This window comes from Psittacula echo (genome assembly GCF_963264785.1).
Source record: "Psittacula echo genome assembly, chromosome: 14".
In the NCBI taxonomy this organism is placed as follows: Eukaryota; Metazoa; Chordata; class Aves; order Psittaciformes; family Psittacidae; genus Psittacula; species Psittacula echo.
The window spans coordinates 12497096-12521905 of NC_137750.1; the positions used below are offsets into that span (position 1 = coordinate 12497096).

The following is a 24810-nucleotide window of genomic DNA, read 5'->3' on the forward strand; positions in this document are numbered from 1 at the left end:
CCACCTTAGGTAAACAGAATCATACAATCTATTCACCACAAGGAAGTGCAGAGGCTGTTCTGCTCCATTTGGCCAGCCCGCAGGCCCTGACTGTGAGCACACACGGTGCACTGTTACCAACAGATGCCAACGCAGCACACTTAAATCCCAAAACAGGAGAGGACAGTCTGTAGCAAAACCTGAGTTTAGAAATCAAAGGAGAGCAAACGAACCCTGTTTTTATTCACATCCCTTATTTAGCAGAAGGAGTTCAGATACAGCACCTTGAACAAGTTCCGTGTGCTGTCAGCATGACAGCAGTTTTCACTCAGCTGTGCCAGTACAGGTCACAGCTTTGCTCAGTTTCCACAGCATCAGCTCTGGGGAGCAGGAACTCAAGTTTGGTTTTTGACTACAAACTCAGCTACATTCATTTCAGCAAATGTATACCTGGAATACCTCAGTATGATTTTGGAAGCAAAATCATTCAGTCAAAAAGGCAAAATTACCATAAGAACACTATAAATTAAGAAAATTACAAGATTTATAACATGTTAAGAATAAAAATCTGTCCTGTCAGATATATACTGCATGTTTTTAGCACTTTAGAATTAAAGGTCATTTCCGGGCACTATCATCACCCCACGTCACCACTCCACCCCCTGCATTCAAGTACAGGTTAGTTGATCCCACGCTGGTGTGACCAATTCCTACTGAAGCTTTCATCCTTCATGGCTTTCACCAGCCAGTCCCTCTCGTTCTCCTCGTCAGAGTCACTCCCATCACTGGAACCAGCAGCCAGGAGACGGGAATAATTAATTTTCTTCTGCTGTGGCAGTTTAGATTGGACGATCAGGAACAGGAAGAGCCACAGCACCAGGCACACGCAGCACGCCCGGTACAGAACGGCCAGGCCAAAGTGCTCCACCACAAATCCTCCTGCAAAACTGCCCAAGCTTGCTCCTCCACCATGGCAGAGGCTCTGGAGAGCAGCGTGCAGGGGCCTCGCTGTGCCCGGCGTGGCTATGTCATCCACTGTCATGCTGACCACCCACCACAAAGCACCGCTGCTGAAGGCGGATAAAATCTGGATGAGGAGAACTGCCCACGCCGTCCACAGGAAGGAGTAGCACAGGAGCTGCGCTGTCAGGAGGCTGAGGCTGATTGCGACAATTGTGCTGCTTGAGAAAGTGCTCAGCAACTTCCCTTTGAAGAAATAAAGCAACATTTCAGCAAGTAGCCCCACGGCCACAGAAAGCCCCATGTACAGCTCACTGCTGCCTCGGTCCTCCAGCTGCCAGAAGAGGAAGTTGTGCACAGCAGCACCAGCCACACCGGTGAGGAGCACGGTGCTGGCATAGAGCATCGCCCGGCCATCGCCCCGCAGCAGCGCCAGTGCTTTGCCCATCCTGTTAACGCCCTTGCTTTCCTTGGGAAGGTGGATGGGAAAGAAGACGGTGACAAGCAGTGAGAGCATTACCAGGAGAGCATAGCCATAGAAATGGACAGCAAGGCGGGTGATGGAACTGCTGAGGAAGCAATTCAGATGATCCACGACTACAGCAATGCTGCAGGCACCTACAGAGGCACCCAAGTAACTCCAAATCCAGAGCTTGCCATAACCGTCAGTTGCATCCACAAAGTCAAGGAATTCATAGAGACTCTCATCCACTGTCCATTCGAGAGAAGTAGCCAACAGCTCCCAAAGCACCACAGCACCCAGCACCATAAGGAAAATCTGGTGTTCTCTGTCCTGAAAGATGTTTTGCACTGCTTCAAAGCTGGTATCTTGAGAATCTTTCTGGTGGTCTGAAAGGTTTCCAGACACATAAGCATCTCCAGCAGTTGGAAGAGTTGTTTTAAACACAGGGAGCTTGTTACTCTTGGTAGCAGAAAGCCTTTCCTCAGCATTACCAGCAGGATCTCTTGCAGCAGAACCCAGAATGCTTGTTTGCTTCTCGAGTCCACGGAGGGGAGGTCCATTGGAACCCAGCATTTCTGGTTCGTGTGTCTCCCACTTAACTGCTTTCACAGGCGGCGTCCAGCCGGAGGCACCACCCAAGTACCCGTTTGTCTCTGTGCCACCTTCACCACCTCCTCTGCCTTGTTTCTCAAGCACATCCGTCAGGCCAAACAGCCCCTGGGAGGCTGGGCTGCTCAGCGTTGCCCTCCCGCTCGCTATTAAACCGCCAGCAGTCGTTTTCACCGCTCCTTTTGACACAGCTTTCGCGGTCGGAACAGCCCTCGTGCTTTGCACACCGTAGCTGCTGGTGTTCGGACGCGGCCCCGCGGCGGCCGCTCGGTGCCCCGGCTGCTGGGTGTCGTTACAGAGGGCGCCGGCGGCGGCGGGCGGGACGAGCGTGAGCAGCAGCCCGGCCCCCACTGAGCCCAGCGCGGCGCCGGCCACCAGCAGCCGCCGCCTCCCGGCCGCGCGGGGGCAGCGGGCGCAGAGCGGGGCGCACAGCGCTGCCGCCAGGCGCTGCGCCCCGGCCACCAGCCCCACCAGCGGCGCCGGCAGCCCCAGGTGCCGCAGGTACAGCGTCAGGAACGGGGCGGCGCAGGCCCTGCCAGCGCCCTGCAGCGCACGGAACAGGCCGGAGAGCGCCAGAGCTCGGCCGACGTCCCACTGCTGGCTCATGGCGCTGCCGCATGCTCCTCCCGCGGGCACCCCCCGCCCCTCCGGGCCGCAGGGACCGTACCTGCACGGCGCGGCCCCGGCCTCCGCTACCCGCCCTGGGCCTGGCCCGGCGCCGCCGCACCTGCCACCGCCCGCGGGGCCGCGCCCCCGGCCCGCCCCGTTGCCATGAGACAGGCGGGGGGGTGGGCAGCGCCGCCTGGCGGCCGCAGGGCAAACAGCGCCCCGCACGGAAGACGGGGGCATTGCGGGCGGGGGGGGCAGGAATGGTCCAGCTCGGTGCGGGTCCCAAAGGGAGGTGATGTTTGCTGCAGTTCCCCGTGTGCAGTGAAAAAGAAAAGCTAAACTCTTCAGTTCAGAGCCAGGATGGACTTTGAGAGCCGAATCCTCCCACACTGGTCACAAAGCAACAGGAAACGCTTTCCCTTTTTCATAGAAGAGTAGAATCCCAGACTGGTTTGGGTTGGGTTCCACTAGAGCAGGATGTTCCAGGTCCCTGTGTCCAACCTGGCCTTGAACACTGCCAGGGATGGGGCAGCCACAGCTTCTCTGGGCACCCTGTGCCAGCGCCTCAGCACCCTCACAGGGAAGAGCTTCTGCCTAAGAGCTCATCTCAGTCTCCCCTCTGGCAGGTTAAAACCATTCCCTACAGGCCCTTGTAAAGAGTGATTTGGCCATGAAGTCTCTGTCTGTGTAACGCAGTGTGTAGCCCCAAGGTGGGGAGAAGACATTAGCCGTAGAGGGCCAAATGACACTGATGTCTTTCTGTTCCTAGCAGCTTATTCCCCACCTACCGCTGGCCACATACAAACATAAAAACCAACCAAACTGACAGTTTATATTGGCTTTTTTAATATATTTTTTTAAAAAATTGGCTTTAAAAGGATTGCACCTTCTGACACAGATCACCTCTGACACTATACAAATAACTTATAATCCATCTACATCATTTACAGCTGTACAGAGTAAACTCTGGACACCACAGACCACAGTCCAGCCCAGCACAGTCTCTTGGCTTTGCAAGCAATTGCCTTGTGTGCCAGGGTACATGAACCCCCCCAGTGAAGCCCCGAGGAGGCAGAGGTGTGAAGAGCCACTGGCCCTCCCTTGAGCTCTGTGTTACCCTATGCAGCAGCGCAGGAGGACAAGCAGAGCTTTCCTGACTTGTTCCTGAGCCTCCTGTTGAACTTCAGCTTCCTCCAGGAGCGAGGTGTTCGCTGCTCAGGTGTGGTGTTGGTGAGGATCAGCCGTGTCTGACTTGTGAGGTAAAGAACAGTACTGAGAAATCGAATGCTGCTGCTGAGATCTTGCAGCCTTGTGACTCCTGGGGAAGAACATTAAGGCCTGAGGACCGTGCTTGGCTCAGCTGGGAGCAAGGGGCTACATCTGCCAGCATTTCAAAGCAGCTTCCTTAGGAAACAGTCACGTTGCTGTTGCCCAACAGGATCTTTCAGCTGTTGGTGCTGGTTTACGCTTAAATAGCTCTTGGGACGTGGAGGTTTTTCACACTGCTGAATGCCCCATCACGTGCTGCCAGCTCTAGAGCTGATATGCCCCCACGGGTGTGTTTCAGTGGTTGGTTTTGGACTGCATGGTACGTTCAAAGTGAGAGTGGATAAACCTTTAGCTTGGGAATGGGAAGTGATGATGCCTGCTGTGCCAGGTGGTAATGGGGACAGGAGCAGGAACACGGCAGCCGTGTGCTTGTTGGCAAAGAGAGGGAACAGGGAAATCTGAGGGCTGAGCCCTTTAAAGCCTTGTGCAGATGGCAAGGGATGCAAGAAGAACTGGAAGATTTCCATGGGACCCAACCAGCCAGGACAGCCCCAGAGGCTCAGAGCAGTTCTGCACAAGGGAAGCTGCTCTCTGGTGCCCCAGGCTGCGATACCCGCAGGGCAGCTCCTCATCCTTGGTGTGACTCCAGAAACTGAAGTGACTTTCCAGAGGTGCAGCTCCCCAGGGCTGGGCAGACCCAGCACAGACAGGACAAGGAGTGGGTTTGTCCTCAACCATCAGGGCTAACACAGGGGTGTGCCAGAGCCACCACAGCTGGGTGAGCATCACTCTGTAGCACAGGGACTCCCCATCAGTGACAGCCAGACGTGACTGGGGATAGCTGCTCTGCACATAGACAAAGCTAAAGGACATTTTCATTGGGCTGCTGATGCAAGCAAGCACCCCTGAGTGAAGGCAACCCAGGTGAGGAGTTATCTGGTTGCTGGGAGAATAAACAAATGATAGTGCCATAGAAGGAACCCCCCAAATCCCCTCCAATATGGACTTAGGGAAGACTCCCTGGAGACACTCCAAAACCACAGGTCACATTCAGAAAGTCAAGAAATACACGCTGTGTTTCTTCCATTCTTTCAGTCAGCCACAGAGTGGAATGGAGTCAGGGTCCTCCTGCACCATCATCCTTCACAGTGGCTTAGTCTGGGCCTGTCACTGCCCATCTGCAAACCAGGGGAGTGTTTGTACACCGTGGCAGCAGCAAAGGAAAAGAACAGAGAAGTCTTGCAGGCATCCTGTCCACCCATCAATCCCAGGAGCGCTCTTCTACATCTCTTACCTGTGCAGCAGACGTGGACCAGGCTGGACTGCATGGCAGACTGGGATGCAAAGGTATTGCTGGCTGACCTCACAGAGGAGATCTGCTGCTGCTGCTGGGGTTGTAGGTGGTTGTTGCTGAGATGTACAACTGGAGGGACGTAACCGGCACTCATGAGGCTCCAGATCAGATGTGGAGAGGTTGTGCAGTGAAGCCACAGTGAAATCCCAGGTGGACTTACAGCTTCAGCTCAGACATTGCAGAGCTGTTGCACTGCTTCACTGTCTGCTCAATGATAGCTTCTTCTTCAAGCAGATCTATACCATTGGCAGCATATTCCACAGCACTGCCCAGGCAGCCCAAGCTGTGCGTGCCCTGTTCGTCACTGCCAAATATTGCACCAGATTCCCCATTTCCCAGTTTCATTGTTTATATGGCCCCTTTGAACCAAAAGCAGGTTTTCCACTGGCTCCCATAGAAGCTGCATTAAACAGGCCCTCCCAGTTGTGGCCAGGCTTACAATGAGCTTTCCCAAATCAGTCAGGGGAATAATTGCTGATTTGCCCAAATACATCACCCTGTGCCAGAATGAAGAGTGTGCTGTGCAGAACCCTGCACAACAGGCCCTGATCCCTTGCCAGGCTGTGAGACATCACCATCACAGATGTTACTGACACGGGCTGTGACCCAGGGCACAGGCAGCACCCTCACCCCAGCTGTGTCTGCCCCAAGCTCCCTGAAATGAAGCAGCTCAAAGGTTTTCCTTGTCTTGTGCAAAAGGCGAAAACTCAATTCTCCAGCCTCGCTCTGCCCCTTGGCAGGGGGTGTCAGCTCTGGTCAGCGCTGCTGTTCAGCAGGGCACAGCCCCATCCACCTCTGCTGTTGCAGCGTTTCTCACCATGACCACTGTGAAATCACTGCTGGTGGCTTTTAGTGTGTTTTCCTCTTCTGTCTCCTCTGTGATGAGGCAATGTCACATCTCTCACACCAACTTTTTCTTCATTGGATGACGCCTGCAAACGTGTTGATAGGCAGCAGCAGAGATTTGGGCATGTATTTCACAAGCCCCACATCTTCTGTTTCGTGCAGGTTGAATTTCATTGTCCTTGTCTTTTGCAAGCAGTAGCTGGGTTCTAGGCAGGGAGACACTTCCACGCTGCAACAGCACAAGAACGGATTTACTGCATGTGCAAATCTGCCCTCTAGAGCCAGAGCCTGATCTCAGACTGAACATCAGGTCCCTCCACTGACTGCTGAGGGAAGATGTGCAGCTGAGGGAAGATGTACAGCTGCTTTTATGCTTTGTCAACTGTTTTGACTGGAAAGATGAGCTGATGTATGTTAATGTTTGACCAGAAAACCAGTGTCCTTAGCCTGGCTCAGTTCCCTTCTCAGACATTCACTTTACAGAATGTTCCATGTGGCCCATAGACGTTGAACCGCCAGTCTGCTCCCAAGACATCATATGTCACTGCAGCTACTACAGGCACATTGATTCCTGCTATTTTCACAAGGCTGAATTCTCTCCCCCTACCTTCATATGCTTGAGACACCCTGGTGAGGAATGCAGTCAGTGGAGAGAGTGTCAGCTCTGTGATATAATTAAGACCCAAGATCTCACTTTGTCCCTGGAGGTACTTATCTTTCTACTGTCTTAATGACAGCGCCCTACTTAAAATGTAAGAACCATTTCAGTTCTCACAGCATCCCCCAAAATACAAAGGAAAGCACTCCTTTCCTTGGAGAAGCAATGTATTTGCCCATGGGTCTTTTGTTGTGTAGGAGGATCAGGACTAGATGGGAAACAGCTCTGCCACCCTGGCAGCCCATCCAGGGTCACAGCAAGATGTGCAGAGCCTGGCCCACGTGGCATTCTCACCTGATCACATTCCTATAGGTTCTTCTGCTGTCCTTGTCCAGACACACAGTGAAGGGCCTCTGCTCTGTGCTCCTGATTTTGATATTGCGTGTTTTCAACCTGTTTGCCACAGCCTGGATTGAGAGAGGAGGAAAAGCCCAGTGAGTTTCTCACTTCCCTTCTCTTGGATGGGTGGTGTATGCACAATGGGTTTGAAAGGGACAAATGATGACATCTCTCTTTTTTAACCTCAGATGTGACACAAGGTGAATTCTTTTGCTGTAACTACAGCCCAGTCAAACATTGCCAAGGCAAACTTTCCAAACTGGCAATGCTTGCACAAGTTGCAAGGTTTTGGATGTCTGATGAGGGGCATGGTCTGCTCTCCAGGGCTGTGGTGTATCTTTGCAGGCCGCATGAACTGAAGTACCTTGGTGTTTCCAAAAGCCAGGTGAAAACAAGCACAAGTTGGTGCTGGCAAGCTACAAATACCAGCTGAGAGACTGTAGGCTCCAAGGCCCGACTGACCAAGGTACAATAACAGTTAATGCCACCTAAACTGCAGCAACACATTCCCATGGGGCAGCACGTCCTCTGGGGTCTATTTGACATCTCATGTAAAACACAAAGGAAAGGAGCTCAAGCTTTCAGTCCCATCTCTGGCATATCCAGCTCTCTGAGTTGGTTTGAATCAGATTCTTGGAAGTTCCTGATTCTTGTTTATGCTTTGTTCAAATATTTCTCCAACAGCCTCTATTCTGGTGAGCTCTGTGGGGATGGACACATGGAGTCTGCGGAGGGCACTGCCGCTGCAGGTAGGGAGCTAACAGAGTTGATCACAAAACTACAAACCCTCTCTTGTACCCAAATGGAGCCACAGTGACCGGGGCTTTATTTCTCCACTTTGTCCCTGCGGTCAAATAAACCCCACAGCAGCTCAGTCCTTCCAGGTGCCCTGAGGCAGGATTCAACGTGGTGCTGACCAGCAGGGATGGCATTTGGAGTGCTGGCTCAGAAATCTAGACTTTTCCATGGAAAGTAATGGCAAAACACTCTCCGAGCGGGGTGACCCCAAAGCCTTCTCCTCCCCAGAGACTGTTTCCCCTTTCACCCTTGTTGTAAGGGATTCCCATGTGTTTTCTGTCCCCTCGAGGGCCACGAGCATCCACAGCTACTTACTGAGAACGATCGTCCTGACAAGTTGTTGATGCGAACAATTTCAGTGATGTTCACATTCAGACACACCAGGTCTGCAACAGAAGCAGTGTGTTAGCCTTAGACATGGCATGATCCCAGCTCAGCTTTGAGCGGGGCAGTTGCCAGATCCCATGTTCGAGTGCACTGCCAGAGGTCCATGGGATGCACAGGACAGCAGAAAAGGAGGATTCTAGGAAGCTCCATAGGCTAAAGGTTTGCATGGGATCACGCTCGGGGTGGAAACCTCAGAGGCTATGCTAAGGGCAAGGTGAAAGAGGAAGGCTGCAGCAAGAGGAGATGCTGCCAAGCCTAGATTATGGTTCTGATGAACTGAACCCCACATTACAGGGAGCCCCAGGCACATCATTCATGAGGAACCGCGCAACCACAGACTGTGGTGACACTGACACGTGCCAGTCACTGATTCACCCGCCACAGCCCAGGCACAATTGGCACTAAGTACCACGGTCAGATTTACTCTGGCAAGCACCAGAAAACTCAGCAAACTCTCTTCACTTGGTTCCAAGCAGGAGGAACCCACCTTCAGCCTCTTCAGCAGGGATGGCTTTCATCACCAGACCTGTGGACCGCAGGGACATAGCCAGCTCCTTCACCCGATCACTCAGCACAACCTGCAGGCAAGGCTCTGTTAGCTCACCCCAGCAGAGAGAGTGCAGGTTTTCCCACATGCAAGGTAAAGCAACAGGCTTTTAAAGTTCACCATGAGCTCTCTGGCCTCTCCTGGAGTGCCATTCCAGAGGAAAGGAGGGACAGAGCAAGGAGATCTGTGCCATGCTGGGTACCCCTGTGATCAGGGACATTTCAGCCTGCTGAGAGCCCCACTTACCTTTTTGTACTTTATTGTGAGATCTAGGCCAGGGCCATCCAGGGTCGTTTTCTTCTTGGTCATGCTTAACTCTGCAAGGAAGGAATTGGGTAGGATTGGGATTTTGCTCATCCCACCTGTCTATGGTCAGCAGAGGGGTCCTCCCATGGGACAAGCCACCCCCTCTGTCACACAGCAGTTGTGGTCTGGCACAGTGGCCCTTCTCTCCTTGCCTATGGAATGAGGCTCTGTGCACTCAACAGGTCCAGCCAGATGGACTCACTCAAGGGTCTATGCCCATTAGCAATGGCAAACATCCATTGGATCAGCCAGCACAGCAAACGGGCAGAAGGGCTGGATGTAACCTCTGTAATGGTCACAGGGTCTTCAGGCGCCCTTGTCTCATCACTGGCAACTCAAGGAAGCTGCATGCTCATAGGGAAAACATTTGGCAAAAGGGATGGCTGTAAAGCCTGGCTTGTTTCCTCAACAGAAACATGGTGCTGGTCCAACTTCAGAGGCTCCTGGGGCCAGCCAAAGGCCCAGCTCGACTGCTGCAGGCTGAGGGACAGGGCAGGACCCCGCACAGGGTGGCAGCCGCAGGGCTCAGCTCAGAGGACACACGCACCTCTGTGGGAGATGCTGTCCTGGCCCTGGGTGCGCAGCTCCGTCAGGAACACGTCCTCGGCTGGCTCCTGCGCCGGGTCGTTGAAGAAAACCTGGAAGAGAAACCATCTCCATGAGCAGCTCGTCCGCGGGCACCGGGGACAGCGTCCCCTCCACTGGGTGTCACTGCACACACACGAGCCCTGTCCCAGCCACCGGGCACAGCGAGCGGCTTCCAGGCCCGCCTGCAGGTGCTGGCTGAGCTTCAAGGCACATGATTTCTAACTGATGCACCTAAACCCAACTGATCTCTTCAGAGCTATTCGTTATTTCCTTTTAATAGGCTTGTTTTGAGCAAAATGTGAGGATGGACAGAGGGACTGATGCACCCTCAGCAAGTCTGACGATGACACCAAGCTGTGTGGTTCGGTTGATACGCTGGAGGGAAGGGATGGGATCCAGAGGGACCTGGACACACTTGTGAGGTGGGCTGATGCCAACCTTATGAAGTTTAACCATGCCAAGTGCAAGGTCCTACACCTGGGTCAGAGCAATCCCAGGCACAGCTACAGGTTGGGCAGAGAAGAGATTCAGAGCAGCCCTGCAGAGAAGGACTTGGGGGTGTTGGTCGATGAGAAAATGAACATGAGCCGGCTGCAGTGTGCGCTCGCAGCCCAGAAAGCAACCGTATCCTGGGCTGCATCAAAAGGAGCGTGACCAGCAGGTCGAAGGAGGTGATCCTGCCCCTCTGCTCTGCCCTTGTGAGACCTCACTTGGAGCATTGTGTGCAGTTCTGGTGTCCTCAACATAAAAAGGACATGGAACTGTTGGAACAAGTCCAGAGGAGGGCACGAGGATGATCAGGGGAGTGGAGCAGCTCCTGTATGGAGACAGGCTGAGAAAGTTGGGGCTGTTCAGCCTGGAGAAGAGAAGGCTGCGTGGAGACCTCAGAGCAGCTTCCAGTATCTGAAGGAGGCTACAAGAGTGTTGGAGAGAGGCTCTTCATTAGGGTCTGCAGCGATAGGACAAGGAGTGAGGGGCTCAAACTGAAACAGGGGAAGTTCAGGTTGGAGATAAGGCAGAAGCTCTTCCCTGTGAGGGTGCTGAGGCGCTGGCACAGGGTGCCCAGAGAAGCTGTGGCTGCCCCATCCCTGGCAGTGTTCAAGGCCAGGTGGGACAGAGCCTTGGGTGACATGGTTTAGTGTGAGGCATCCCTGCCCGTGGCGGGGGTTGGGACTGGATGATCCTAAGGTCCTTTCTAACCCAAACTGTTCTATGATTCTATGATCCTAGGAGGTATTGAAGAACCTCTCCTAAGCCTGCATCCAGCTCCTGTGGAGGAGAAAACTTCCAGGAAAACTCTCTTCAGCTAAAGAGGAACAGTGTGGTCTTAACCAAAAAAGGCAGACTAGGCCCAGTGATTCCACATGAAGCAGCGTCACACCGTATATGACAACAGGGTAGGTTGGGCACCTCTATCTGGAAACCACATCTGGAGTCAGTTCCTCTTCCCCTGCTTGAGTCACCCAGCCTCTCACTTGCTTTTGATTTTTGTCTTGGAGGAGAAATGAGTGAAATAAAAATTCACCAAAAACCTCCCAGTGCCCAACCACATGAGCTGCGGACCTGGTGCTCCAAGGGTTTACAAGCTCCACGTTATTAGTTCAAGTCCTGGTAATGCTCTCCTCGTAGTTACCAAAGCCCTTCCAGCTCTTTGCAAGCCACATGCCAGTTTGCTCATGTAATGGCTGCTCCTTTGCTGCATAGGTTACCACACTGGCTACGTGTAGACTAAAAGGAGATATGTGCATTAGTGCCACACTGAGCTTCGAAGAGGGAGAACTGAAGGGGGAGCACAGGGAGCTGATGTTACGTGACCGAACACAGTAGTTGTTTGCTGTCATGTCAAGGGCCAGGTCTCACTCTGATGCCATTTCACAGACAAGCTGGCAGGAAAGAAATAAACTGGTGTTTCAGAAAGCCCTGCAAGGGCCTTACAAAGCACAGGAAGGTTTTTGCAGAGCCACTGAGAAAACTCCTGTTGGCTCCCAGCATCCAAAGCAGCAGGAGGAGGCAGAGCTGAGCAATCCCCAGTCCAGCAGAGCAGGAAATTTGGGCCCTTACATTTCAGGGCTCACTTTGCTGACCTGCGTGATCCTGAAACAGTCTTCCCAGGGTCATTGATTCTGTCTGAGCTTGTACATTGATTCTGTATGTGATGCACATGAGCTACATGTCGCTAGATCTGGGAGCCAGGCAAGGAGAGGACAGGTTAAGGAGCAGGAGATCCAGGCTCAATGTGCTCTAAGCCCCTGCTGACTTGGCACAGCTCTGCCAACAGTGGGGCTCTACAAGCCCTGCAAGGCAAAGAGATGTGGCACCCACCTTGACAGCGTAGACCTGGAAGCAGACGGGCTGGATGCCCATGCGAACGTAGTAAGCGATCACATCAGTGATGAACAGATCAGTCACAAGATGTTTGCTCGGTGAGGAAGGCTGTGGGGGACAAATCACATCATGGATCAGCCACAGTCACTTCTCAAGAACACTGCCACAAACCCTCACGCCTGCTTTGGTAAATGATGAGCAAGGAGCTGCCGTGCCGTAAGTAGTCAAAGTGAATGGGAGCCATGAAGGCTTGCACCCACCTACCAGCCCTTTCTGGAGGCTATCAGTGGTGGTTTCAACTGCTGGGAAATGAGAACTGGGGGATTTCAGCAAATGCCTCATTTACATTTTCTTTCTTGAAATCTGCCATTTCCTGTCCCTTGGCCAAAAAACCCCACCAGTGGTCTCATGGGCTGGGGCAGGGCAGCCGCATGCACCTCTCTGCTGCAGGGCCCTGGTGGAGGGAGCAAGCCCTCGTCTTGGGGCATGGAGGAGCCACAGGGCAAAAGCTCATCCTCAGGGATGGCAGATGTGCTCGGGGAACGGGCTGGGGAGCTGGGCAGGTTTCCCTCGTACCATGGTGGCCAGCTTGGGAATCATGTGGCACAGAGTGTTGATGTTGCTCTCGTACCACGGGTCGGCTCTGCCCAGGTACTCAGCCACCTCGCAGAGCTCCTCTTGGCTGGAGGCAGCGTGGTCCTGTGGGAGAAACACACAGCTCAGAGTATGAGCATGGCTCAGAGCACCAGGAGACGCAGAGAAGGCAGAGGGAGCTGGGGCATGAGCAACTCCCACATCCCTCCCCCTTCCCTGCTGGTCCAGAGAAGACAACAGAACATTGCTTGCAGCACTCACTTAGCAGGTGCTCAAGAACAAAACCTAAGTGAAGAATGAAAAGAGAAATACTCACTTTTATAATGGGTGTTTGTCAGAACTCACAGCCCGCTCTGGGCCAGCTTAAAATATTGTGTGAAGTGCAACTGCTTATTGCTGTCATGAGGCTGCCAGAGGGGAAGAGGTGTGCCCAAGATAGACTGGAAGGTAATGACTTGTAGAACTAAAATGGGCCATGACCAAGCAGGCAAAGCTCTCAGTAAGGGTGACCACTTCCCCTAAGTGTTTGGGAGGTGAGAAAAGCATCACTTCTTTGCTAAAGCTCCCTTAATCCTCCTGTAACTGGGCAATAGAAGCAAAACTGAATACCACTTCTAGGTTGTGCATTATCACTCATCAGGCTGATTGGAGCAACCTGAATGTCTCAGGCTGATGGATTCCTGAAGCCAGTGTGCAAACTGAGCCCAGCCACCCTGTCTTGGCTCCCATCCTCTTTGTTCTAGGAACAAGGCATTAACAGATATGAATTTCCAGTAAATCTCTTCCCTCCTCTTCCTCGCAAACCACCGTCGGGTGCTGGCAACCAGCAGCAGAGCCCAGACCCACCGTAACATCCAAGGTGTTTGGCTGCTCCGTCACCACCGGGATGTGGTAGAACTGCAGGTTCAGCCTGGAAGTCAGGAAAACTCGCCGCGTCTCCCGCTTCCTTGGAATGGAAAACAAGCAGCTGTGTCACAGGGGGAGGTGGAAGGAAGAACTTGGCTCTTGCCAAGGCTGGGCAGTGCCAGGGGACCGCAGTGGCTCTGTTACAGGAGCACATGCCCTCCTCACACACCTCATTTGCCCAGTGGCACAGGATGGCAGCAGTGTCCCTGGGTTCCCAATGTGAGCAAGGGGAGATGATGGGGGAAAGGGGTGTCTTGCACACAGGCTCTCAGCTGGGACTCGTGGAACACTCTGAACCCTGCTCTGCTGCCTGCACCATGACCCAGACCCACCCCATGCTGCCCTCCTGGACCAGGTGAATCAGCTAGAAAAAGCCAGCTGGAAAACAGCTTTTCTTTAGGATCTTTCCCTTTGGCATAGGAAACGTCTTTGCTCATTTATTGTTCATTTAACTCCTTCCATGGACAGAAGGAAAGAACCCACTGTGTGCATTATTTGGAGTAACAGAGCCAAATGATGCCACGCAGCCAGTGAAATCAGATGCATTTGAATCATCGAATTATAGAACGGTTTGTGTTGGAAGGAACCTTAAAGCAGTTCCAACCCCTGCCACGGGCAGGGACCCCTTCCACTGGAGCAGCTTGCTCCAAGCCCCTGTGTCCAACCTGGCCTTGAACACTGCCAGGGATGGGGCAGCCACAGCTTCTCTGGGCACCCTGGGCCAGCGCCTCAGCACCCTCACAGGGAACAGCTTCTGCCTAAGAGCTCATCTCAGTCTCCCCTCTGCCAGGTTAAAGCCATTCCCCTTGGCCTGTCCCTACAGGCCCTTGTCCCAAGCCCCTCTCCAGGTTTCCTGCAGCCCCTTTAGGCACTGGAGCTGCTCTAAGGTCTCCCCTTCAGGAGCCTTCTCTTGTCCAGGCTGACCCAGCCCAGCTCTCTCAGCCTGGCTTCATGCTTAGGTGCAAAACACCAAGGTCCCATCTTGTCCCAGGTAACACTGGAGCCCAACCCCATCCCCAGCCTTCTTGGCTACTTTAACCACCTGAAGAACCAAGCCCCTGCTCTGTCCTCCCTTCCCCAAGCCCCCAGAGGCTGTGGCCACTGCTTACCTCAAGGAGTGGTAGGCTTGGGCCAGGCGCCCCAGGATGCGGTCGTCGCCCAGCAGCAGGATGCGGGCAGTGTGCAGCCTCTGGAGCGGGGCTGTCGGCTCGGGGGGGGTGCCTGGTCTCCTCTGCAGCTTCGCGGGGGGCTTTGCCGCGGGGCCGTTGCAGCCAGCCTGCAGGAAGGCCACGCTCTCCAGCGGCGACGGCTTCTTCTTGATGCCGCCCTTCCTGTGGAGCCGGGAGTGCTCCGCTTCGCCGCTGCAGGGCGCGACGGGCTCCTCGCCCGCCGCGGGCAGGTCCCGCTCGATGCCGCTGTCAGTGGAGAGCACCGAGAAGCGGCTCTGCTCACAGCACTCGCAGTCCGAAATGATGTCCTGGATCTCGAAGCTGTCCAGGTCCTGGCTGAGGCAGTCGGGCTCGCAGCTCTGCGACAGCGGGCGGATGAACAGCACCAACTCCTTCCCTGCGGGCAGAACAGAGCTTGAGGAGCGAAATACAGCCGAGGGCAGGGTAAGCTCTAGTCCTGCCCCAGCTCCACTCCTCTTATGCCAGTACCTCCTCCAAGAGGAGTCACTCTTCCAGTCCTGTCTCACATTGCACCATGAAGAGAGCTCAGTATCACTCAGACTGGGGACTCTGAGCACATTCTGCTGCAGCCTGTCCCATGGGCGCTCTTTCCTCATCTCCTTCATCCCTTTTCCCCTCTAATCCCCTGATCAGACCCCAACAGCCCACAGGTCAGCTCACAGTCAGCAGGAGCCTCCATGGGCTTGGCCTTTCAGCAAAGGTTATGAAACTCACTGCTCGAGAACCAAGACTAAACGTATTGTTTTGCACAGGCTTTCCAGCCTCAGGCACCACCCAAACCCCCCATGGCACTCACAGAGCTGGTCATCTTCAGTCCAGAGGTGAAAACTGATGTTGGGGTTGGGGAGAGGGGTACCCTGCATCTCTCCCAGGGGAGCATTGCCTGGGGAAGACAAGGATGTTGTAACACAGAAGCAGTTTTCCCACAGAGGTGTATGAATCCCTCTGGTGCTGTGCTTCAGATCCCCCCTGATATAGCCCATGCTATCTCTTGGCAATCCCAGCTGAGGTGCAAGGGAGCCCTCTGACCCCACCATTGCTGGTGATTTCCATCCCATTATGGCTCTGTGAGAAGCAGGGAGACAATTCAACAGCTCACTGCCACCAAAGGAGATGTTCCTCCTCCTCTTCCTCACACAAAGATCTGCGTGAGGAGCTCTGATGGACTGGGATGTTTGTTATAGTCTGTGCAGCCCCTTTGGCACCAGGCTGGAACAGAGCACTGCCAGGGATGGCAGGAGATGGCACCACCACTGCCCACCACAGCACTACAAGGAGGTCTCAAGGGGTGACGCACAGTGTCTCATCAGCCAGGGCCACAGCAGGATGTGTCTTGCACCAGCAGAGCCCTAGAAAGTCTGCCCACCCTTTGCAAATGACAGACACATGCCTTTGGGCCTCAGGGCACCTGAATTAGCAGCAGCAATTGCCACAGTCCCTTTCCTCAGGTGACAAGTCTGCCTTCCACTGCCACGTGCAGTTTGTTATCCTGGACATCAGGTCACTGCAAGGAGCCAGGCTGCAAGGACCTGATCCCAGTGATGGGTGCTGCTGAAGTGGAGGCAGAAGGGAGGTGGGGATGGACAGCCATAGGAGGGCACAGAGACAAGGTCCTGCCAGCTTGCTCGGCTCCCTGGACCCCTGTGCATGGCTGGCTGGAGCTCACCTGCTTGTGAGGAGCTGAGGATGCTGTGGTGGATCTTCTCCAGCCTCGCTGCATGCTGGCCACGGTCGGTGCCAGCCTCGCTTCCTGCACACTCCACTGCCACCACCACTTGCTGGAACCAGTGCTCCACATCGCTGCTGGGCATATCCTGTCATAAGGAGTGGCTGTTAACGCCCGGAGGCATGAAAAGAGGTGATGCTGCACAGGCAGGGCCACAGGATGGTGCAGAAAGAGGGCAAGTGAGTCCTGCCAAAATCAGTGTTTCACAGCAGAGGACACAGATGTCCTCTTGTCCACAGGGAAGGCTGGAGGAGGGGAGGTGCAGGCTCTGCTACCTACTCAGAGCTATTTCTGGCAGGTTTTCAGCTGATGGGCATGAGCTGCAGCAGAGCTGGCAGGTCACGCAACCCTCGGCAGATGGGGACAGCAGGCACACCAAGGTGTCCTTGGAGTGGGAATCACTGAGAGCCCCTGCAGAGCTGCCTTTTACAACCATTTGTCTTACTGTGACCCCACAGCTCGTTGAAGGAGGTTTCGGAGAAAACTGGTTGACACTGCGAGGTCCTGCAATGCCCAGCGGCTCAAGGAGGAGCGAATATTTCACAGCAGAGCCCAGCTCTGTTTTGCTGTGCAAAACTGAAGACTCAAACTGAAGATTCAGAACCTTTGGTTCCTCCTGCAGCAAGTCTTTTATATTTGTAGAAGTTTTCAGTGTGCCACCAGCTCTGCTCATAGCCCAGCCTTGCAAGTACCACTGGGGCTACTGAGGCTGGAGACCAGCAGTGAGGACCCAGCAGGGCTTCTCCACTTGCTATAACATCTTCCCCTGCTCAGAGGTGCTCAGCATGAGCAGGACCATCAGGAAACACACATGGTGCTGCAGAAGTGCTGCCCCTTACCTGAAGGCTCCCCTTCAAGCCACTGACATCGCAGCCCTCTCCCAGAGCTGCCTGCATGGCATGGATGATCACGTAGCACATGCATGCCCGCGGGCTCTGTGAGACCTGAGCTGCCTCCGTGTCAGTGACCAGCGCGTTGCAGATGGCTTCAGAGAGCAGCTCGGGATCAGCAAAGATGAAAATCCTGCATGAGGCAGGAGCGAGGGAAAAAGAGAGAAGAGAAGGCTGAGGGAGACCTCAGAACAGGCTCCTAATACCTAAAGGGCCACAAGTAATCTGGAGAGGGGCTTTGGACAAGGACCTGTAGGGAGGGGACAAGGGGAATGGCTTTAACCTGGCAGAGGGGAGACTGAGATGAGCTCTTAGGCAGAAGCTGTTCCCTGTGAGGGTGCTGAGGCGCTGGCCCAGGGTGCCCAGAGAAGCTGTGGCTGCCCCATCCCTGGCAGTGTTCAAGGCCAGGTTGGACACAGGGGCTTGGAGCAAGCTGCTCCAGTGGAAGGGGTCCCTGCCCGTGGCAGGGGTTGGAGCTGGAGGAGCTTCAGGGTCCCTTCAACACAAACCAGTCTGGGGTTCTGTGATTCTCAGATGAGGGCTTCACATTACTGATATCAGGGCATATCCATTATCCCATGCAAAGAAAAATGGTTGCTGCTGATATTCCCCTTCTATGCCCTGTCTTCCCACCAAAGGAAGCTCCCTGCCTCCCAGGGCCACAGAAATAAATTGGAGTACATGGAAGGAATGCAAAGCTCATTTTAGTGAGGCACTTGATGCCACCAAATTGTGTTCCCCAGGAGCACAAACTGCCATGTGGGTTATGTTCAAATTTCCTGTTCCAATCAACATTAATTCAGGGCAGGAAAAGGCCAGATTTCACTGTGGGACTATAAAAGAAATTACAGTAACAATACATTGGAAGGGCTCTACTCACTTCTCCTGATAGGGATATGGGTCACTTCTGAGGCTTTGTTCGGAAATGACCATTCTCTGGTACAGCATTCCTAGGAAATGCAAGAAGATAAACACACAGGAGTCAGAGCATGAGAAACAACAACACAACACACTGGAGCTGCTCAGCACTACTCCTGGTTGTGGGTCTGCCAAGTCGGTGAACAGTCACTGCAGTGAGACAGATGTAAAAGAGCCAAGAATCAGGCCCAGGGTTAAAAATAGTCAAGGACAAAGATAGACCATGTTACAGAAAAAGAAAACTCCTCCTATTCAGGGACCATTTCCTGTATTTCCCTTCCTTTGTTTAGTGGATTATGAGCTTGGGAGCAGAGTCGGAAGCAGGAGGAAGAGCCCTGCTCCCAGCCTCCCTGCCCAGGGCCAGGTCAGGAGACAGCGTTTGGTGGATATGAAGAGCACAACATGCTTCTGAATCAGGAGAGACGTGCTTTGCCCTCACCCAGCTCTTGGGGGGGGGAGATACACCCACCCCACATTGCAACCATCTCATGAACCTTGTTGCGAACCCCGCTGGACACCCCCATCTCCCCACACTGAATCCTTCTTTCACCAGGAGTTGAGTGAGTTAAAGGTGGACCAGGAGCTCCACACGCAGTACTGGGGAAGAATTGTTGGAGTGATGCTGATGAGTTGAGACTACCCAGACTTTCTCTCTAATGTCCCACCAGGTCTCTCATATTCTCCCTCCACCTCACAAGCTATCTGCATCTCGCACTGGTTTACAGGATTGCTTTTAAAGACTCTTATTAAAGAAAACTAATGAGAAGCATTTTAACGAGCAACACAGAGAAAAATGAAACTAGAGCTGCCCTCTGGCTTGCTTCCTAAAAGGGGTTGTTCTCTGCAGGAACTAATGATGTTTTAGTGTCTAAAACCTGATGCACGGGTGGTGGAGGGAGAGCCCATGCCCCTCAGCCTGCAACTAAGTCTCGGAGATTTCACTTTGGAAAAGGAGACCTCCACAAAATGTGCTGAGATGTCCATGCTGGAGCATAAGCAACCTTTCCTCCCAGACAGATGGTGTATTAGACATTGGCATTAGACCTGGCATTAGACAGGCTGGACTTGACTCTGGTGGTGCCTACACCAACAGCAGGAGGACCCCAACGTTTTATGCTAGTAACAAAGGCTCAACAGCCTGAAATCAGAAGAGGGGAACGCTCCATCCAAATACATCCTTAACACTCACAAGCATTTGTCCACCCCCTGCAGAAATCCCTGCCATGGCTCCCTGCATTAGGCAAAGGCCAACTGAGGTATGGAAATCCCCCCAAGATCTCACTACCATTGCCTCCAGGACCCAAGCCATTCACTGTGCCAAGCATGGGCAGAGGACAGAGCCCTCATACCTGGTGCTGTCCTTTCCATCTTCAGCCTGATGGCATAGTCCAAGCCAATGGTGCAGAAAGGCTTGGGCAGGGTGAGCAGCTTCTTGCAGAAATCATACACTCTGCCACAGAGCTCATCGGAGATGCAGGGAGCCTGGAGTGAGAAAGGGGCACATAAGGAGATGCCGCAGGCAGTGATCCCTCAGGGTGCTCTCCCCACAGCACACCACAGGGTGGGAAGGCACAGAGCTACGCCGAGCTCAACATGGATTTAAATGCAATAAAAGAAGCAGAACCAGGCCCAGCAATGGTTTGGAAACCTCCAGGAGTACCCACTGAAGGGCAGGGAGCATGTTTTTGCCAGGTTGTGGCTTCCTGCACCATCAGACACCCAAAGAGCTCCAGAGGAGGGGATGAGCTGGAAGGGCCTGTCACTTCCACGCATGTCAGAGCTGACAGTGCCTCAGCCACCAAAATGCACATTTGAGTTCACCTGGGGTAGTCCCAGGGCTTTGCTGGGCGAGTACTGGGATATCTCAGCACAGGAATAGGTGCTGAGTGATCTCAGGTGGCCCCTCCTGTGGGCTCTGATTTCCCTGGATCCTGCCCCAGTGGAGCCCCACAAGTAACTCACCTTGATCAGGGCGTACATCAGCGTGTGCAGCAGCGGGATGATGTAATGCCTGAAGTCACCTCGCTCTGCCTGTGGGACCAAAAGGAACCATCAGCACCGCGCAGGGTGCTGGGATGGGAGACCCCAGCATGCGCTGGGTTCTGTCTGTGCAGCCACTCTGATGCCCTGGCTTAGGGGTGATGCTCCCTGTGTCAAGGTGAGGTTTGGGGTCCCTGACAGGCCATGGGTGGGCAGGATGTCCCTGGGGCAGTAGGTCCTGCATGGTGAGCATCCCATACAGCCAAGCCCTGGGGAGAGGTGTAGGGGAATGAACCACAGGGCTGGAGGTTGCTGTAGGGATGTGAAGCCCCAGGAGCTGCTGCCAGAGCATGGTTTGCCCATGCAGCAGCCACAGTGGGAGAGAACCAGCAGAAGTTTCTAATTGAGCTCACCGAGGAGCTCCTTTCCATTGCAAAAACTCATGTGGAAATACAAAACCTCTGGGAAAAGCCTGTTTTACATTTGCTGGGTGTGGGACCAGAGTAAACAGGGAGGAGAGATGCTCTTGCATCCCCATCTTGGCCCATGGGAAGCCAGATGGATGCTCTGGCTTACACAGATCCAGCCCCTCCCTGCAGCCCGGTCTGGCTCTAACAGCAGCCCCAACAACAGGAATGCCCCTGGGTAAAACTGGGGAAGATATTTTCACCTCAGAGATATTCCAGCACCTTCCTTCAGGGCTGCTGTGCTGATGGATCCCAGTTCAGTGGAACTGATGGCAGCAAAGCTTTAGAAATCATCAATAACATGAATAACTGCATTGCTGAGACCAGCTCCTATTTGCTCATGGCCCTGGTGGAACTCAAGCAAGAGGAATAACTGCAGGATCCTCACAGTGCTTCCATGTGTGCACAAGGATCTGTGCTGCGCTGACACCCTGGCTCAAGAGTGATATGGGTGTTGATGGAGGGAGGTGACAGGGTCTGCAGAGGCACTGAGCAGCACCCAGAGACATGGGAGCTGAGCAAGGCTGAGCAGGGTAGCTCCATCCTTCCAGCTCAAAGGCAGAACTAGCAAAGATGCGGAGCAGATGGTACTGGGAGGTTCCTGCACACAGGATGGGTGGCAGGGGCTCATCACCAGCATGGGAAGGAGGAGGAGGAGTGGGGACAAGGGATGTTCCTCCCTGCATCGGAATGAGAAGGCGCTGGGTAAAGTGAAAGAGGCTCATCAGAAAGAAAAGGTGTTACTTCTGCACATGACACCTCCCCAAACCACAGACCAGGCCCCGTCAGGATGCTGCGAGCGCTGAAGGTTGCCATGAGACCAGAACATGACAAGGGAAGTCAATGAAACGAAGAACTCGTCACTAGTTTTCCAGCAGCTGCTCTCAGGACAGGACCTGCACTGGGGGGTTCTGCTCTGACGTGCTCTGGGGTGGAAATGAGTGAAGCAGAGCAGAAACTTGCACTCTGCTTGTCCTGCAGCTGGCAGGGGCAGGGTGAGGGAGATCTGGGGTGGTCGGAAGGGTTTCTCACTCTGCTCTTTACAAACTCAAAGGCTGTTGTCTGCCTCTGCGGCATTGAGGAGCCTGGGGAGGTTCCCTGCTCTGCCCACAGCTCACTGTCACTGCTGGGGCAATCTCTGGTCCCTGCAGCCATCAGCTGGGGCCAGGCTCCCTGTTGTCCCACGATGTGTTTCACTCTGTGCTATGAACCCCAGTTGCCAGCCAGGCTCAAGGGCCCTGAAAGCATCTGTTTGAGGTGGAGTTGAGGCCCCATCCTCTGCTCTCCCGGGCACTGCACAGGGGCATGTGCCATGGATGGGGCTGATCATGGCGCTCCAGGGATGTCTGTGAGGCAGCACTCACCCTTTCCAGCTCCTTCACCAGGATCCTGACCAGGACAGAGCTGTTACCAGGGTTCTGGTCGATTTTCTTATGCAGGGTCCATCGCAGCATCCCTGAGGGGTGAAAGCCAAGGAAGGTGTCAGATGCAGAACAGTGATGGGTCAGGGGCAGTGTTTCACTGAGGTACCAGGAAACCTGGGCACTGCTGCTGCAGAAATCACCCACTGGGATGCTACAGTGCCACCACCATCAGAGCTAAACAAGGCTTTGCTGCCCTCTGCCTCAGTCAACGACCCTTTGCAAGGGACAAGTCATGCTGCTGCCCTGATTCTGGGTGCAGCATTGATGTATCGCACCTCTAACACTGGGAAACCTCTGGGAAAATGACCCAGAGATCCTAGGACTGGGGGTGGAGGGCTGTAAAAACAAGGCAGGGCAATGGACGTGAGGTTCTGTTTGCTGTTCCTTATGTTGCTCTGCCTGCTTTCACAACCTGCCCCAAAGAATTTGGGTTCCTCTGGCCCCAGCACACAGCACTTGAATGCTGGCTGCCAATAGGTCACACTCAGAGCAAGGACCACAAAGCACCTCAGTCCTGAGGATGTATGTCAAGGCTCATTCCAGACAAAACTGAATTTAATGAACTGTAAAATATCCCATGCACTCCAAGCAAAATCAGTTCTTCAAAATGAATTGATTTCCTGAGGCTGCAGCAGTCCAGCTGCCAGGTCAGCAAGGGTTTTCTTCTCCAAAACCATAGCACGGGCATTTCAATTGACACTTTAGGAGGAGCTGAGCAGCATGTGGCAAAGCAATATCCCACAGGGAGAGAGACAGGGAGACTCCCAACTCCAATGTGTTGGACAAGTCTGTGTGAGAACAGCATCACAGACTCTGGCACTGGATGTCATCCCACCTCAGTGCTGGACCTGCTGGGCAAGTGAAGGGTATCAAGGATGTAAGAGTCGCGTAGAGGAGGGATGGAAGCTGCCGAGGGGCAGACAGCTCCAAGAGCAGGTTGGAAAGCGCAGACCGGCACCATGGAGGTGAGGCCACCCCGTGTCCCCCCACCCTGGGGAGCGAGGTGGGTTTGGGGCCAAGCAGTGCCCCAGCGAGGCGGGTGCTGACCCCGGCTCCGTCCTACCTCGGTCGCACTGGCAGGCGGGGCGATGCCCATCCAGCTCTCGCAGCAGCGTGCGGACACGGCGCAGGATGTCCGACTCCACCTCTGCGGGGACAAAGAGGGCGTGAGGCTGCACCCAGGGACAGCCCCGGAGGAGGAGGCTGGGTTCGGGTGGGCACAAGGACTGCGCCCTCACCGCCTCCCTCAGCGCGGCGGCCGCAGCAGGTTCCGAGCCTGGATGAGCCCCCACGGAACAGGAGAGGGGAGCAAGTGCCACCCTGTGGATTGGCAGCGCCTGCAGCCACACTGGAGAGCAAAGTGCTCCTGCAGGGACGTGGTGGTGAAGTGCTGCAGAGAATTGCTCATACCCGAGCTCTCCCCTTGTTTGATAAAGAAATTACACATTAAATATAGACACTAACAAAAATAAACCACAGTGCAGCACCATCAATCACGGAATCAACTGGGTTGGAAAAGCCCTTTAAGCTCATCCAGTCCAACCTTTCCCCAGCACTGCCAAGGCCACCCCTAACCCATGGCACTGAGGCCTCGTCTCCACAGGGTGTGAACACTTGCAGGGACGGTGCCTGCAGCCCTGCCCTGGGCAGCCTGTTCCAATGCCTGAGCACCCTTTGGGGCAGGAATTGTTCCTCAGCTCCATCTAAACCTGCCCTGGTGCAGCTTGAGGCCGGTTCCTCTTGTCCCATCCCTTGTTCCTTGTTAATAAAGGAAAGAGCACTGTGCTTTGGCATTGCATGGGTTCAGTCTCAACCTCACACCCATTGCAAGGAGCACTCTTGCCACAAAGTCTGCTGCCCACACCAGCACCTCACCCCACATGGAAAACCCAGGCAGAGCCACCACATCACCTCCTGCCTTCCACCTGTGCCCCCTCACAGCCCCCCTGGGTACAACCAGCCACCCTTGGGCACTGAGCACCTTCAGCTCCCCAGGTAGGGACCCAGTGTCAGTGCTGCTCCCTGGTAACCACCACACACACCCTCGTACACGTCAAAACCAGCATCCTGCTTCAGCCAAAAATAACCTGACAGCCTCAAACTGGGCTGGGGCAAGGGCTCGTGATGACAAGTGAGCTCGTGTGCAGCTGGCTGGCCATGCATGCCAACACAGAGCACGTGTGAAATAAGAGTCAGCCCTGAGTGCATGTGGGGTATCAGCCAGGCAAGCTGCAAGGTCCCTTTGCTCCACCATGGCCTGTCTTTGTGTCCCTTCTTGCACTGGGCCACTCCTTCTCTATCAGCAAAATGATTCTTCCTCCTTTGTAATAAAACCAAGAGCATTCTATAAGGTTGGGTATTCATCAGGTGATGTTCTCCTTCTGTATGAAGTTGTGGGCTGGAGCAGGCAGAACATGCCCTGACCCAGGGAAGCATCTCAGATGTTTGTAGTAATAATAACCCAGGGCCCTTTCCCAGGGCATGTTCCTGTCCCTGTGTTCACTGGTGGGGCCCAGACCGTTGCCAGTAGTGGCTGAGTGTCTCTCGCCCTCATGGCAAGGATGCAAGCAAGGAGCAATTTATCCAGATCCTAAGGAAGCTCCAGACGCATACTGACCCATCTGAGCTGTCTCATCCACATGGGATTGACTTTGGGATCAGTGTCATTGCCACCACAT

General features: G+C 54.1%; 2 protein-coding genes across 2 annotated transcripts; both read right to left on the bottom strand.

Moving 5' to 3' along the window:
- Positions 1–658: 658 nt before the first annotated feature.
- MFSD6L (major facilitator superfamily domain containing 6 like) lies at positions 659–2617 on the bottom strand (the record flags this gene model as incomplete). The annotated part of the gene is made up of 1 exon (XM_080629259.1): positions 659–2617. One exon carries the CDS (start codon positions 2615–2617, stop codon positions 659–661), a length of 1959 nt encoding a protein of 652 aa, XP_080485385.1.
- Positions 2618–6161: 3544 nt separating this feature from the next.
- Positions 6162–20289, bottom strand: PIK3R6 (phosphoinositide-3-kinase regulatory subunit 6; the record flags this gene model as incomplete). The annotated part of the gene is made up of 16 exons (XM_080629692.1): positions 20224–20289; positions 19611–19743; positions 18224–18293; positions 17293–17476; positions 16394–16541; positions 15524–15610; positions 14647–15103; positions 13478–13577; positions 12614–12736; positions 12035–12145; positions 9672–9762; positions 9065–9135; positions 8759–8849; positions 8200–8270; positions 7042–7154; positions 6162–6318 (listed from the first exon to the last, which is right to left on the bottom strand). Exons 1-16 carry the CDS (start codon positions 20239–20241, stop codon positions 6162–6164), a joined length of 2025 nt encoding a protein of 674 aa, XP_080485818.1. The 5' UTR covers positions 20242–20289.
- Positions 20290–24810: the final 4521 nt, after the last annotated feature.